The 16762-nt window shown below is 27.1% G+C and overlaps 1 protein-coding gene across 1 annotated transcript; it reads left to right on the top strand.

Annotated features, from left to right (window-relative positions):
• Positions 1 to 6656: 6656 nt before the first annotated feature.
• On the top strand, positions 6657 to 7892 carry LOC124814996 (uncharacterized). The gene is made up of 2 exons (XM_065798334.1): positions 6657 to 7085; positions 7481 to 7892. The coding sequence occupies exons 1-2, from the start codon at positions 6723 to 6725 to the stop codon at positions 7829 to 7831; spliced, it is 714 nt and encodes a 237-aa protein (XP_065654406.1). The 5' UTR covers positions 6657 to 6722; the 3' UTR covers positions 7832 to 7892.
• Positions 7893 to 16762: the final 8870 nt, after the last annotated feature.

Here is a 16762-nt window from a genome sequence, read left to right as displayed (position 1 = left end):
AACTGATGTTTTATATTATTAAGATTCTGTTTATTAATAAACATATTTTTGTGACATTGTCATAAAAAAGTTATAAATAAGTAAAGTTAAAACATAGATTCCCATTTGCAATATTTACAAGGTTTTTTCCGTTAAAACTGATAACAGCTTTTTTCAAATGTCCAAAAAAGGAGCTGTTACTTTTGGAAACTTTGAGTCTATTCCAAGATTCATTAAAAAAACTGTAATGAGTTGCTTCAGCAGCTCGTTAAGAGTAGCAGCCTAATCCACGCCCTCTTACTGCACAAAAAGCACCTATATGTTTTATAATAAAATGAATTTTCAATGAAACAGTTATTCCATAGTCTTCAACAAGTGTTCTGTAGTGATCTTCAAAGTTTTTAATATGTGTTTGAAAATTGTTAAGAAGTTTTTGTCCAAAACAAGACTCAACCAAATTGTTTAAAGTTTTATGCCCCTATTCCAATGGCTTTAAATTAATAGGCAATGCACGCATGTACTTATAATAGTTTTTAAGAATTTTACAGGAGACACACACTATTTGACAAAGCTTAAGATCAGCTACAAATGAGTATTTTATTTTATCTAAATTTAGACAGTTCATTAATATAGAAACATTGTAGTGACATTCAGGAACATTCGGAAATAAAGCAAGTAAAAAAAAAACTTTTACAGAACCTTCTCTATATTTTGAATTCTGAGGTTCTTCATATGTTCTCATTGTAGCTTTGTCTTCATGATTGTATTTGTCAAGTTCTAAACCTTCACTCTCACAATCTGACAATAGGTTCAAACAGATCTAAAAAAAGGTATTAGTTATTTTTACAATTTTTCTTTAGTTTTGACTGAATTATAGTTCTCCTAAACATATTCAGAATGAAATTATTTACCTTCAGAAAGCCTCTTCCTTCATCAATACCGAGCTTGACTGTTTGGTAGCTTAAATTCGCCTAAATTAAATTATATAAATATTAAATCACAATAAGCAAATTTACAAACTCCTCGATATTGGTGCACTTAATAATAAAGAGATTTTCCTTTACTTTTAAATTTCCTTTTTTAAATTTAAATTCTTGATAATCAATTATAAATAAATCTTCAAGTGCACTATCAATTACTCGAAGTACTTTTTGTAGGTTCGCTTGTATGGAAGTTTTCTCTTTAATTGATGTTCTATTAAATATATATATATATATATATATATTTAGGCTAACAAAATTACATAAAAAGAGTAAGAAATACTTTATTTGAAAATCGTTCTTACCTGGTTTCTTTTGCTAGCTGTATTAGTTTCTTGTAGGACAAAGTAAGTCTTGATTGAATCCTTAATAAATCAATCAAGGTGATCTGTCTAGGTTTATTTTTTAAGGGCCCTACTGATATTTGTAAAGGTTTTGCACCTGTTGAAAGTTTAATTCTTTTTGATCCTTGTTCATATGATTTTTCTGAGATGACTTGAGAAGCAATCTGATCCTTAACTTTAGCTGAGGTTTGAAGTTTTTTATATATTTTTACAGCTAACGTTTTATTTCCACATTCGTGCTTCTTTCCCTTCCCTATGTTTGAAAGACAAGATTTACATATTTTTTTTGTCGGGTGCACGCAACTTGGAAAACTTACTACTTCTTCTTCTTGTTCCGGTTCTTCTACGTAAACTAGTTAGCTTGCATATTTTACATTGACAACTAGTAGAATTTCTGGTTAAAGGTGTAACGACGTTTTTAGTCCAGTCTATCACTAAATCCGGCAAGTAGTTTTTTCGACGTATATCACTTCTACATTTATCACATATGCCGAGTGGATTTTTTGTATCATTGCAATCTAAATAAAAAGTGGACACTTTCTCTTTTATCGCTTGCTTATATAATAGTCTTGATGTTTTGTGAGCGCAAAAATAACATATCTTTTTTCGGCTTGTGTCATGATCACACTTTTTTTGTGGATGCGACATTATAAGTATTTTTATTTATCTACAAAGAAAAAAAAAAATATATGAATATGTATATATATATATATATATATATATATATATATATATATATATATATATATATATATATATATATATATATATATATATATATATATATATATATATATATATATATATATATATATATATATATATATATATATATATATATATATATATATATTCTTGAATGTAGACATCATGTATGAGAGTATGTAAATTATTATTTTATAAACATCAATTAATACGAGTTTCTCTCGGTACTAAATTTATTTTTATTTTTTTTATTTATTTTTATTTAAGAAATTATCGCTGGATTGTTGTGACCAGCGTCTTCAGCTTTAAAGTTTTTTTTTTGTTTTTATTTTGTTCTTTTGTATCTTATTTTTAAAACGGCAGTTTTATTTTATGTCAATAGGATGGTTTCATCTTTTTCTGACGTAAGTGCGTCATAAATGGTGTCCAAAATTTTGTTGACACATATTGACCCTCATCTAAATTGATACCGTTTTGTTGAGGGGCACATTGGTGGTACTGTATTTCGAGTGCCTCACGAACTTTCCTATCAAACCTTTTAGCATCAACTTTTAAGGTGGTTCACCCCTATTACAAATAAAAAAAAATTTTTTTTTTTTTTTGAATTATGCTATTTTAAACATTAAAGTACAAAATCCATAATCAATTTTTCTATTATGTGCTTTAAAAGTAACAAAAAATACAATTATTGTGATCAATGCATTTAGTATATAGTACTCATTTATAATTACAATGCATTTAGTATATAGTACTACATTTAGCATATAGTACTCCTTAGCAACGCCTTAGCAACGGTGTAAACAACTATTTTATTAATTACTTCTTGAAGATTTCCACAAGAAATTTTGAAGAATTTCTCAGTGTTAGATCTATTATGCTTATGTTAGATCTATTATGCTTTTCTAATGTTCTACAAAATATATCATTTAAAAAAAATGTGGTCTGTTTTATTATTCTTATGTATTTTAACTATTTTAACTGAAAACTTTATGTCTGAATTTAACTGAAAACTATCTATCTGAATATGGCAAACAAAAAAAATAAAGTTAGAAATTTAAAGAGAAAATATCAAGGGAATAGATATTCAAGGAAAGCAAAGGAAGTAATTAAATGTAGCAGGAAATCAGAAGCAACAAGTGCATCAAAGCTTAAGAAAAAACATAACTTTAGTGCTGAAACAAATTGTTATTCTGAAGTCGACAATTTTTTCTTTATATATCACTTTAGAATTATTAAAAATATATTTGAACAGTATTCTACATGCAGTGAGTGTAATAGCAAGCTAACTGTTTTGCATAATAAATCTGTACGTATGGGATTTTCTATTGAAATTATTATACAATGTTTAAACTGTGACTTTGAAAGTACATTTTATTATCTCCATATATAAATCAAAGTTCAAAACCTGGTTTAAACCCATATGAAATAAATTTACGTGCTGTTATGGCATTTCGTGAAATTGGACGTGGTAACGAAGCTATGTCTACTTTTACTGCTATAATGAATATGCCTCCACCTCTTACGAATCACAGTTATGACCTAACAAACAATAAATTACATAAAGTTTATAAGGAAATTAGTTCTCAGAGTATGCTGTATAAGAACTAAGAGAAATGATAATTGCAAATGCTTCTGATGATAAAATTATTGACTGTGGCATATCAATAGACGGAACATGGCAACGTTGTGGATACTCTTCCCTAAATGGTGTTGTTGCTAGTCTTTCACATTAAAATAAAAAGGTGATTGATGTTTTTTCTTTATCTAAGTTTTGCATGCAGTGTGTAGTACATAAAATAAAGTACATAAATATTTCATTCGTCAATATAAAAATATAATTTAAGATATACTAAGTATCTTGGAGATAGTGACTCAAGTTCATTTTCTAATGTTGTTAAAAGTAAACCATATCGTGATTGTATTATTGAAAAGCTAGAATGTATTGGCCATTATCAGAAAAGAGTAGGCTCTCGTTTGCATAAAAAAAATTAAAGATTTTAAAGGCAGGTTGTTAAGTGACGGCTTAAAAATATCTAAAAGAGGAAGATTAACCAATAAATCTATTAACACAATGCAGAACTTTGTTGAAATGGCTATAAGACAAAATAAAAATAACCTACTGTGTATGAGAAATTCTGTAATAGCTGTACTTTACCATTGTACAAATTTTCCTTATGAAGTTACACGTTATCAATTTTGTTTAAAAGGGAAAAACAGCTAGTGCAAATGACAATCAGATAAAGTTATAGGTAAAACAAGCTATAAACAAAAAATTAACTTACTAGTTGCAATTATGGACGAAATTAAACCTATTTTTCAATAATTGTCAAACCCTGAAAGACAGCGTTTACATGGAATGACACAAAAGTGCAATGAGTCATTTAATGGTTTCATATGGCAGCGATGCCCTAAAGCTACTTTTACTGCAAGAAAAATTCTTGAAATAGCTGTTTATTTTTCTATTTTCAATTATAATGATGGATTTACTTCCTTAAGGTGGTATGTTTTTAAAATGCTTGGTTTTCCTGGAGGTATTTATTTCGATAAAGGAGCTTTCAAAAAAGATAAAAAGCGACTATCAAGTATGTCAAGAAAATCAACTGATATTAATAAAAAACGAAGAAAACATTTAAGATCGATAAAAAAGGCTATTTGACATTGAGAAAGAGAATGATGATGGAAACTTTTATACTAGTGGCAGTTTTTAGTAACTTTTCACAAAAAAACTTTTCGTTTTTACGTTGTTTTATTTTTAAATGTGTTTTTGAGGACTTTCTTATTTTAATATGTTTTTCTTACGAAAGCAGTAACATTTTCAGTTTGGTTGAAGCTTTTATCTTCAAATTTTCACAGTATGTGTATTAACTGACTTATGAGGGTTGGAACTAGAATTGTAACATTTTAATTATAAATGAGTTAGTTTCAATGTAGTTTGTCAGACTGACACAGGCAATTAATCAATATCTGCACATTTATTGCTGCCATTTTAGTTTTCTTTAACATTTGAAAAAATTTTTAGTTCCAGCCCTAAAGCAACTATTTAGCTACCATTTGGCGAAATATGGTGTAATAAGTGCAAATTTTACTCAAGATATCATTGTTTAAGATAAGGTAAGATTTTAGACAAATTATGCTGACGCAGCATCAGAAAATGCAAATTTTATTTTTGTTTTGAAAAATTAAAGTTTTAATGTAATTTCCTTATATAAAAAATTAAAAACAAGTTTAGAAATTTTATGAATAAAAAGTTAGACCTAATGGGTGTGAGCCACCTTAAAGTTCTGCAACTGTCCCAGTTAATTTGCAGATCGTTCTGTTTTATTTCCTATTGTACTGTTTTAATTTTCAAGTTATTTTTTTACTTACGTCCTGAATTTGGGGATAAGTTCCTAAATTGGGCCCTTTTGACCCCTTAAACGTAAATATATTGCTTAAAGGAATTTTATGATTTCGGTGACATATCAACCCTAATTCTACTCATTGTAACGAATCCAATGATGTATGACAATGGCCAGGGTCAAATCGCAAAACTAAAAAGTGGTTGCAGGCAGGTGTGAGCTTAAAGCGGGATGTTTTTTTATATAATCAGCGCCTAAGTAATTTAAAAAAATTTTAATTACTTATTTTTTAATTATGCACAGGTATTAAGGTTTCGTTATTACTATACTAAACAAGCAACTCAAGTAATTTAGAAATATACATTTTAAAAGAAGCACAACTAATCAAAATATTTTCATAAAAAATAAAAAAAGTTATAGATTCAATGATTCCAATTTAAAAAAAAAAAGTTTCACCCTTTTAGTAGACAAACTTGAATTAAAACGTATCAGTTCATTTTTATACGTTTAAAGCTCGTTTTGTGGCAACTGGGAAAATAAATAAATTGTATAGTTGATCAAATAAATATATAGTATTTTAAATTAAAAATTAAAAGTAAAATTTTTTTTAAATTTTTCGATAATAGTACAAAATGAAAGTTTTAACAAAATAAAAACTCAAAAAAAAAGAAAAGAAAAAAACAAAAAAAATATAGTCGAAATAATGAAAAATAATAACACAAGTTTTCTTCAGATTTTTAAGTTAACAGTATGAACCAAAAAATAGTCTATTCATAATTAAAAGCATTGGCAGAAAAAAATGATTTCATAATTGCGAGTTATCTATCTTGAACACTAAAAAAAAAAGATTTACTTATTATTAAAACAAAATTAAATCATGTACAATGTGCAAAACTTTACTCTATTTCATTGTTGAATGATGCACAATATTGTTTTATTTTACTGCAATTGCCCCACAAAAACAACTAAATAACAACAACAAAAACAATAACAACAACAACAACATCAACATCAATAACAACAACAACATTTAATAACAACAAAAATTAAAATAACATCAAATATGTTTTAACTGCTTTAATTTTAATCACAGTAACTTAATAGTTATTGGTATTTTTAATTTCCTCAATTAATTATAACGAAAAATTAATTATCATTTGGGTTTGTAGCTACTAATTATAAAATAATCACATATTTTGTGGTAACAATAATAACAGCTAAAAACCAAAAACACTATAACAGCATCTACTTTTATACATTTAAAGCTAATCAACATAGTTAAGTATTGACATCATGGTAATTGAAATCAATTAGTTTTCACTGTATAAAAAATGAATTTTTTAAAAAAGAGATTCGTGTAAACTTTATTAACAGTGATGTCGTTATTATTCGTTGTAGCACTTTGCGCGGTGAACTTGTCAAAAAGTACATGTTATGCTGAAAATCAAACGTCACATTCTCTCAGATTGCAGAAAAAAAGAGAAGTTAGTTTGGATACTTTGGATCTCATACCGTCAACATTATTAATAGGAATATCTGCTTATAACTTCATAGAATCAATTGGGTCAAAAGTAAGCGACAGCTCGTTCCAATGCATTTCCAATGCAAGATTTCAATCTACGTCATCGCAATCTACTGTTAAGATGTGCACCAGATCATATACTACCGAATGGCATAAAAACAACCTCGATATCCCAAGATACAAAAGTGGTTTTCAATACAAAGATGATAGTTTGCAGGTAAAAAAGTTTTTAAAACAATTTAGTTGTATTAAGATTTAATCTGAATAGACATCTTACAGCAATGGCATGAATGAATAAGTTATAGCTACGCGTAACTGTATATTTACGCGAAGCTATAACTTAAAGTAATGTGAAAAGTACGCAATTATTTATCTTTTTTAACTAAGTTTTAACTAAGCAACGTTAAGTTAATAAACCCATCATTTTGGGAATTTTAACTTGAAAAAAAATTGTTTAACATAAATTTTATAAATATTATATTTTTTATAAAAATCTAAAGTTTATGAATAAGACTTAAATAGAAACTATTTTTTACAAGTTTTGTTTTGATTCCTTTTTATTTAAAAATAAAAATAAAAAAATTTTAAGCTAATTATAATCTTTTTGTTTAGATCAATGGCAACCCTATGAAGTGGGCGTGGTTTGAATACTATGGCAGTGTCTGTATTAATTTTTTGGCTTTTAGCTGTGGTCCATCTACAGTGGAAGGTGTTCATTCAAGAGGAACAAATTTTATAGTTGGATCAGATGTTCTTGAGAAATGGTACACTTGGAACAAAGATAAAAACCTTTACGGCATACGTAGATGTGGCGACGGAAATAAAGGTGTTCGTCTGGATGATGATGTAAAAGTTTCTTTTACAGTAAAACGCGAGGCATTTTCTTGTGGTGACAACGATCAAGCCTGTATTGCCCAAAATGTTTTCTTTGATAATGGCTTTATAAATTGCTACAACTCATAGACGTTTTTGATACGTTTTTTGTGTATTCCTTTTATATTGTTTTTTTTTTTAATATTATGAACAGCTGTAATTTATTTTTTGTGTAATTAATATACGAATACTTAAATTTATGTAATAATATTTCTACTATATTCTTATTAAAAAAATATATTAAAAAAAGCTATAACTTCTCGTCTAATTAATATACAAATATTTCATGCTATTATAAGTAACTAGTGAATAAAAACAACAGTCTTCTCTGACTTATTAAAGGAGACTAGCGAAAAGTGTTTGAAAATATCTAACGTACATAAACTTCAAATTATGTAATGTTAAAACATACTGAAACATTTATCAAGTTTTACAATTTGACTTTCACTAAAAATTGCATTGTGTCAAGGTTTCCTTAATTTTGATCTATCGCATTTATTTTCGTTAAAAAAATTATTATATAGTTTTTAAAATTTTCGCCTACCAACCTGCCAGCGTGGCGGTGTGGATAGCTCGCCGAGCTTCTAAATTACTATGCTGTGGTTTGAATCCTACCAATGGTGGCTTTTTTTTTTTGTGGATTGTTTTCGATTATTTAAAAACACAAAACACTTTTGAAGTTTTATAGAGATTATATACAAACATATGTTATGATATTATACACTTTAACAAACGAAAAGATTTTTAAAAGAGCTAAAGTTTCTAAACACATCAAAACACCGCGAGAAAATTTTTTTTGCGTACGTATTATGATTGAGATACTTATGTTATTAATGTGTTCAGAAAATTAATCCTAATAAGCTGCGGATGGTCTAAAAAAAAATTGTTTGAAACTTAATAAAGAAAAAACTTAATAAGACAGTCCTGCTACTCCAGAAGGTGCTGCTGTGGAGGCAAAAAAAAAAAGCCCGTAGCTAGAAAAAAATTTAAAACTTTCTTTTGACAATTATAAGTTTTTTTTTGCTACATTAATTTTTTTACTAAAAATATAACCTGCAGCCGTTATTCAAAACGCCTTATTATATTACGCATTTCGAGAAAAACGCAATTAAATTAAATTATTAGGAAAAACTCTTTGTAAAACGTTTTTTGACGAACACTTTTTATAATTTTTTCAGATCTCTGAAAATATGTATTCAATAACGTTTGTAGACATCTAAACTAGCTTATTTTGTAAAAAAATCAAATTTGATTATTTTTACCTATAGGCGTTTTGAAAAACGGCTGCAGTATGGATAATACAACGAATATGTTGAATTCGCGGCTGTTTAAAAGTGAGCTTTACGGCTTCTTGTTATTTTTGGAAAATAATCACTTAAAGTGTTACTAAAACCTTTATAATTTTTGAAATACTAGAAATAACTTTGTTCTGTAAAAAATTGATAACACCAATAGAATTTGTTTATCGTATGACATTTAAGGTATTAATCAAAGCTTATTTGATTTTTGAATAAACGGGAAAATAAGGAGCATAGCTAAATTACCCATAAAGCTATAAACAAATATACTTTACGAAATAATTTTACCCATAAAGTTATAAACAAATATACTTTACGAAATAATTTTACCCATAAAGTTATAAACAAATATACTTTACGAAATAATAATTTAATAATTGAACCCTTATGTCAAACAAAGTTTAATCAATTTTACATAAACTATCGAGCACCGTATTTATGGAACAAAATTGTTGTTCCATAATTGTTTGATACATTTTATATGGTTCTGACGACAAGATCTTTTGGATCTTCTTTCAGATACCAAGTTTATGTATTGTTATATTACGATTAATAATTGTAAACTAAAAAAAAAAAAAAAACGTTATTTATAATTTTATTGTTACTTTTTATCAAAACAAAATATGAAAAAATATCTGTTAGGTACAATGATATATTATATAACTACATGTCTAACTTCGATACGAAAAGTGAAGCCGCTTTTTGTCCTTTTTACAAATGGCGGATTAAATATGTAAACAAGTATTTTTAACTTTTCTTTTCTTAAATGAAGTAAATATATTTTAAATTTAAATACTACTTACGTAAAAGTGTTAAGCGGAAATTAAAATACTTATGAAATAATAATTTATGATTCCTTAATTTATTTTCGATTAAAAAGAGATTAAAGTTTTGAATAGATAAGTAAAACGTTAGTACGCTTTTGAAGCATTTTTATGAATTAAAATACTTTTTAATAAACATAGACTCATAAATAAACTTTTATAAGTATTTTATAATCATTAAAATTTGTTTTTGAATTATCTTTAATTTATTGGGAGCTTTTGACTTGCATTTTTAACTTTTATTCCACACTTCGGCTTCAGCTTTTGCCCTTTTCACAAATGGCGGACTATTGTTATAAACAAAAAAATGCGGCTTTTTTTGTCCAATAAAATCCTGCAAGTTAGACATCTAGTTATATATCGTTGCTCAGATATATATTATCAAGTATAAACATTGTCAGACCATTATAATTAAGAAAAACTTTGTTTTTAATTTTTCATAAGTCCTAATTTTATATGAAGTGATGGCATAGTTATTTTATTACATTCAACTAATGGCAATTGAAGGACATTTTTATTTCCTGGCTGCATTCTATCTCTGATTGGCCAATCCTTCTTTATCCAGTGTTGCTTTCAATCTCTACTGTCCCATTCACATATAAAGCAACAATACTTAGTGTAACCTGCTTGCATTCCAATGAGAATTGTAATTACTTTTAAATCACTACATATTCTCCAGTTATATTTACCATAATTAATTTTATTTAATAATAATTATAATATAGCCATCAAATCTTGTCATTAAAAATGTTGTCAAATATAAAAAAAAAATTTATTATAAAATATATAAAATTTTTATTAGAAAATATATATAATTAATCTATTTTATTTAATAATATTTAATAATTTAGCCATCAAATCTTGTCATTAAAAATGTTGTCAAATATAAAAAAATTCTTTTTTTTTAAAATTCTAAATAAAGATAATAAATTCTAAAATTTATTTTCAATAATAGTTAAACAAAAATAAACAAACGAAAAAAATATTTAAAACTATATAGGGTCGTTTCCACACTTACCGTGAGTTTAACAAAAGTTATTATAATATACTAGATTACTCAAAAAGTAGAAATGCATTAGAAATGAAATTTTGCAGCCGTCAATGTAATACGATAAGGGTTAGTTTAAAATTATTCTCACTCTGAAATTTAAATCAATAATGTACTTACTTTGATCAATCTTTTAAAGCGCAGTTTTCCATACTTATCGTAAGTGTTTCACACTTATCGTATATATTGTCGACACTTATCGTATATCTTAAAATCTGCTTTAGTGTCTGGTTTAAAATGCGCTCGCGGTTTCAAATGAAAATTTAATACATTAGTAACATTTTATAAAACATTTTAAGGTATAAAATTAAAAAATTAAGACTATTAAATAAATTTAATGTTTATTATCAAATAAACACAAATTATATAATAATAAAAACATTATTATGAATTAAAATTAAAGATTTTAAAGCATTTCCATTACTTTAGTATCCTTATCCTTTAAGTTCTTAAACTGGAAAGGATAGAGTTTCATCATAACTATCTAAGTCTTATTTTATAATTATTATCAACATTTAAATGTAACTCGTTTTCTGACTCTCTGACTTTTGCAACTTTTTTATTTTTTTGAATTTTCATGTTTTCTCTTTCTTTTTTAGTTTTTTCATTTAATAACTTTTTCTCCATAGCCAATTTTTTCTTTCTTAATCTTTCTTTCTCTACTTTTTACTTTTTATCTGCAGCTAATTGTTTCTTTTTTAGTTTTTCATCATTTATTTTTGACTTTTCTTGCACTTTTGTCTTCTGAATAAGCTGCCACGTTTCAGATGTTACAACCGATGGTAAACGTTCTACTTTGTGCTTGGACAATTGGACTGGTTGTTTTGGCCATATTAAAGCACTTTCGATTGGATTTATTATTTCTGCTGCTATTTTTAAACTGAAACAAGCTGGTTTTGGTTCAATCACAGCTGCATTATTGCAATCAGGCATTTCCATATCGGTTATACCCTTGCACATTTTTTAAATTACAAGTTGTTGATAGATTTTTATTACCCTGTTGTATTTCATCAGGTAAAATTATGGTCTTATATGCTTCAGATAAGGCTCTTTTCCAAAAATGATACAATTAGAGGTATTTAAGATCACCTTTCCAACCTAAATGTTCGTCAGCCAATTTAAACTGCTCTAAAATACTAAAATCAATGCACTTTTCAATAAAGGTTATGGTAGAGTAAGCTGATAAAGTCACACTTGAATGGTTCTCTTCTAAATAAGGAGCCGAAGCAACAGTTGACTCAGATAATTATTGAACAATTTTTTTGTAGTCAACACTATTAGCATCAAATGGAAAAATTCCGGTATTTTTAAAACCACTTTTAATATTATTTGCCATAGAAGGATTAATTATAAAAGAATTTAATGCTTTTGGTACATTTTCATTGTTTATTTCTTGTTCTTCATGGTAAATGCGCCATTGTTGGCAAAACGATTTCCACTTTGCTTTCATTGGCCCAAAAACTGCCACATCAAGCGGCTGCAAAATATGTGTTGCATTTGTGAACAAAGCAACAAGAATTATTTCATTTTTAGAGCAAAACTCACTAAGTTCGATAGAAAAATGTGACGCATGATCATCAAAAAAAAAAAAATTACTGGTAAAGGAATTTCTTCTTTTATTAAAAATGGATGAAAAGCGTTTGTTATATACTCAAAAAAATATTCTGCGGTCATCCAACCATTTTCACTTTTTCCAATACCCCATCCTGATGGAGCAGTATTTATAATTCTATTCGGAAGACGAACATATTTAAAAATTGTTAATGATAGAGCAAAAGTTCCGCTGGCATTTACTGCAAATAAAGTGGTGATGCTTTTTTTATTACTTCGAGCACTTTCTTCATATGTATTTTTTCCTCGTTCACCAATTAATAAATTAGTTTTTGGTGACAACCAAACACCACTCTCATCCCTATTGAAAACGCGCACCGAATCATTTAAATATTGAGCGTTTTCTCCTAAAAGCTTCGGAATTTTAGTAAACCAATCTCTTATGGTTTTTTCAGTTACTCCTCCTCTAGCTCGGTTTAAGTATTCACCTTGTTTTTGAGATAGCTGTTTGTGACGGCGAAGAAATGCATAAAACCAACCTTTTGCAGGATGGTTGTTAGTAAATTTTGTTTTTATATTGCTGGAATTCAAATGTTTTTGCACAGTATCTAATAGCTGTACTACAGACATGACAAATCCCATTCTGGTGCATGTTAGTAACCATTTGACTAACTTGTTTTAAATTTGTTTATGAAGAACTGATTCATACCCGCAGTGTTGTATTTTCAAAGAAGTTCTTCCAGATATCACAAATTATCACAAAGCGTCTGGTAAGGAATTCCAAACGTCTTGCTCGCTTTGTACACAACCATACCTTTTTTAACAGCATTAATTGCATCACGTAATTGACTATCTGTATATTGAAATCTTCGTTTTGAACTACAAACTTTTTGTTTATATTTTTGTCGTGCCATTGTAAAATAATCTAAGTAAAATATTATTTATTTTTATAGTAAAAAAGAAGCAAGTTGATTATTCATTGGACATACGATATGTATGGAATGACATTTTTTTAGTTCATACTTATCGTACATTAAAAAATACTACATTGATACTATAATGATGAGTTGTTTTAATAATATTATTAATAACTCATGTTTTATTTACCTGATTAAGTCAATTTAGAAATAAAATTTTATGTTATCTTCTTAAATTTCCTTGTTTTATTTGAAACGCTTCTAACAGCTGGTACTTAAAAAAAAAGTATTTTCATAGGCTGACGTAATAAACCTACTGAGTTCATTTAAGTAACTATGTATTGCGGTTTCTATGTATTGTAATAGAAGTGCATGACGATGTTGTTGATACACAAAATATAAAAAAAAAAAAATAATTACAACTTTTTGCAAAATTTGTGTTAGTATTTAAAACCTACGATAAGTGTCGACTCACGGTAGGTGTGGAAACGACCCTATAACAGTTTTTAATTATTGCGATTAAGAAATTCTAGTTAGAAAATATAATAAAAAAAATTAAAAATTTTAAAGAAAAATTTTTAATTTTTCATAATAAGAAAATAAAACATAAAAAATAAGTTTTCGAAGAACCAAATTTTTAAACCTTTGCGAATAAAATAAAAATATACTATACAATATTTTAAAGACCAACAATTAAATATAGATCTATAAAAAGTCCTTCATGTTTTGATTAATTAAAATTGTTTCTTTTAGTTTTGACTTAAAAATATTTATGCTCGCCAGCGTTTTGATGTCATTTCTAATTACTATACTCTATAGTTGGGGGCCTCTAGCTGTAATAGAAAACTTAGTGGCTCCAAAGTAGTAACCAGACTAGTCTATGGATAGACAACACAGACATAGACAGACATAGACATGGACATGGACAGACATAGACATAGACATGGACAGACATAGACATGGACAGACATAGACAGACATAGACATGGACAGACAACACAGACATAGACAATTCTGTATGTTGTAATGGACACAACAAATGTTTAATTTTTTGTCCTTGTTGTGTCTATCAAATTTTTGATGGTGTCCTAAGATTGCTCAGTTAAAAAATAATTTTCACTTCATAAGTCTACAAAGCATAATTTTTTGTCTATTTGGTGTCTATGATTTTGTCTAAATTTACTTGATTTCATAAAACCAGAAATATTGATTTTTGCCAATAAAATCTAAATTACCCAAAAAATCCCTTAGAAACAAAAAAACTCCTAGATCACATATTTTTAAAATAATTTTATTGAAGGTGATAAAGATTTTAGTGACTAAGGAAAATTTTTCAAATGATAAACTTACCTTCAACTTTTTTGAAGTAATCCCAAACTGGAGAGGGCATTTTAAAAATAAATTTTCACGCACATTCACTGAGAATTGAAAAACAACTGAACTGAGTAATTAATGAACTTCAATTGAGCACAAAATAGTCCATTTTGAGGTTTTTAAATAGACATCAACTTTTTAATCAACAGCACACGCTGGACAAAAAATTAAAAAATGAACTTCTGTTAGAAAAATTGTATTTTTAATTTTGTGCTCGTTTTCAGTTTTTGAAACGATGCTGCAGTGAAAATTTAATTACTCGTTATAAGTCCAAATGATATATTAAATAGATCTTCTATACCTCATTAAAAAATCGAGATTGTTCATTTAGTGTCCGTTTTTAAAATGATTGTCTAGAAAGACAAACATTTTTTATAGACAATTCATTTTTGATAGTTGTAATTAAAATTGTTGCAATTAGTGCTTTGTCGAAGTCTATTTTTGTCCTTTTATAATAAGTCCATTAGAGATTGTCTGGTTGCTACTCCAAAGTGAGTTTTAACTTGACTATAATTATTGTTTGCATGTCTAGTAAGATATTTTGCTGTATTTTTTTAAATAGCTGAATTTTGTCTCTTTGATAATGGCGATGAAAAAAAATATACTTAGTTTTGGTTAGGGCTGTTTGCCGTAAAAAAAAACTTACGAAAATTTTGCATTTTTATCTTCTGTATTTCAAGTTGCTATTGCGGAAGCTGTACATGCGCAAATTCACCTTCCGTTATTTCCCGCATTATTCGAAAAAAATAAATAATATTAATTCCGTAATATTAAAAATATAAAAAATAAATAATATTAATTCCGTAATATTAATATTAATTCACATTCGTAATAGTAATATTAATTCGTAATATTAATATTAATAATAAATATTAATTCACCTTCCGTTACGCATTATACGAAAAAAATAAATAATATTAATTCCGTAATAACCATTTACGAAAAGAAACTTGCGAAACAAATCATTTCGAAAGAATACTTGCGAAAACAGTTCCTAACGGAAGAAGCGTTTCGGAATGTGCACTTACGGAATAGGCTCGATGTATATATATAAATATATATATATATATATATATATATATATATATGTATATATATAAATATATATATATATATATATATATATATATATATATATATATATATATATATATATATATATATATATATATATGTATATATATATATATATATATGTATATATATATATATATATATATATATATATATATATATATATATATATATATATATATATATATATATATATATATATATATATATATATATATATATATATATATATATATATATATATATATATATATATATAGTGACATAGAAAGGTAAAGAAAGTTAGGATGCAGGGGGAGGCTGAAACAGAAATAAAGGTGGCCTAACGCAGCTAAAATTTAAATAGAAAAAACTGAAACTTTGAGTTAGTTTTGAGGGAAAGGGCAACGCTTTCTCCTCAACATGTCTCTATGCCAGTGTTTATATATATATTTATATTTATCAAGTACCGACTTTACTTAACTTCCAACTCGGTTCTTTTTATTTTGTTTGGTTAAGCAGATATGGAGGTTTACTATTTATATTCTCATATATAAAAACTTAGTAAAATATTTGGTTCCATTACAAACTTTAATTGAACTGAAGTGTTGTTTTGCTGTTGTCAGTTCTTACTGAATTTTGCAATTAATTTATCACCACCTCTCAGACTAGCTACAGCTTTGAATTTTTCAGCGTTTGTATAGTCCTGGTGAGCTTCTATGTTAAATTTTTTCCAGGGGCGAAGACCCGGGGAAGGGTCGCATTGTACGTGCTCGTTTTTTTGATTGAAAATCTTGCAACTAATTTCTTACTGCTCTCCGAGACAGCTTGAGCTTCAAAACTTTCAGCAGTTGTAAATTCCCAATAACATTGCGATGTTGAAAATCAAAGCATTTTCCTGGGCCAACGGTACAAGGGGCAATAAATACCCTTCCCACCTTTCCACCTTACCACCC

This window comes from Hydra vulgaris, chromosome 06 (assembly GCF_038396675.1).
Source record: "Hydra vulgaris chromosome 06, alternate assembly HydraT2T_AEP".
Taxonomy (NCBI): Eukaryota; Metazoa; Cnidaria; class Hydrozoa; order Anthoathecata; family Hydridae; genus Hydra; species Hydra vulgaris.
The sequence above is the reverse complement of the archived record's forward strand: the minus strand, read 5'-3'. Positions and strand labels throughout refer to the sequence as shown.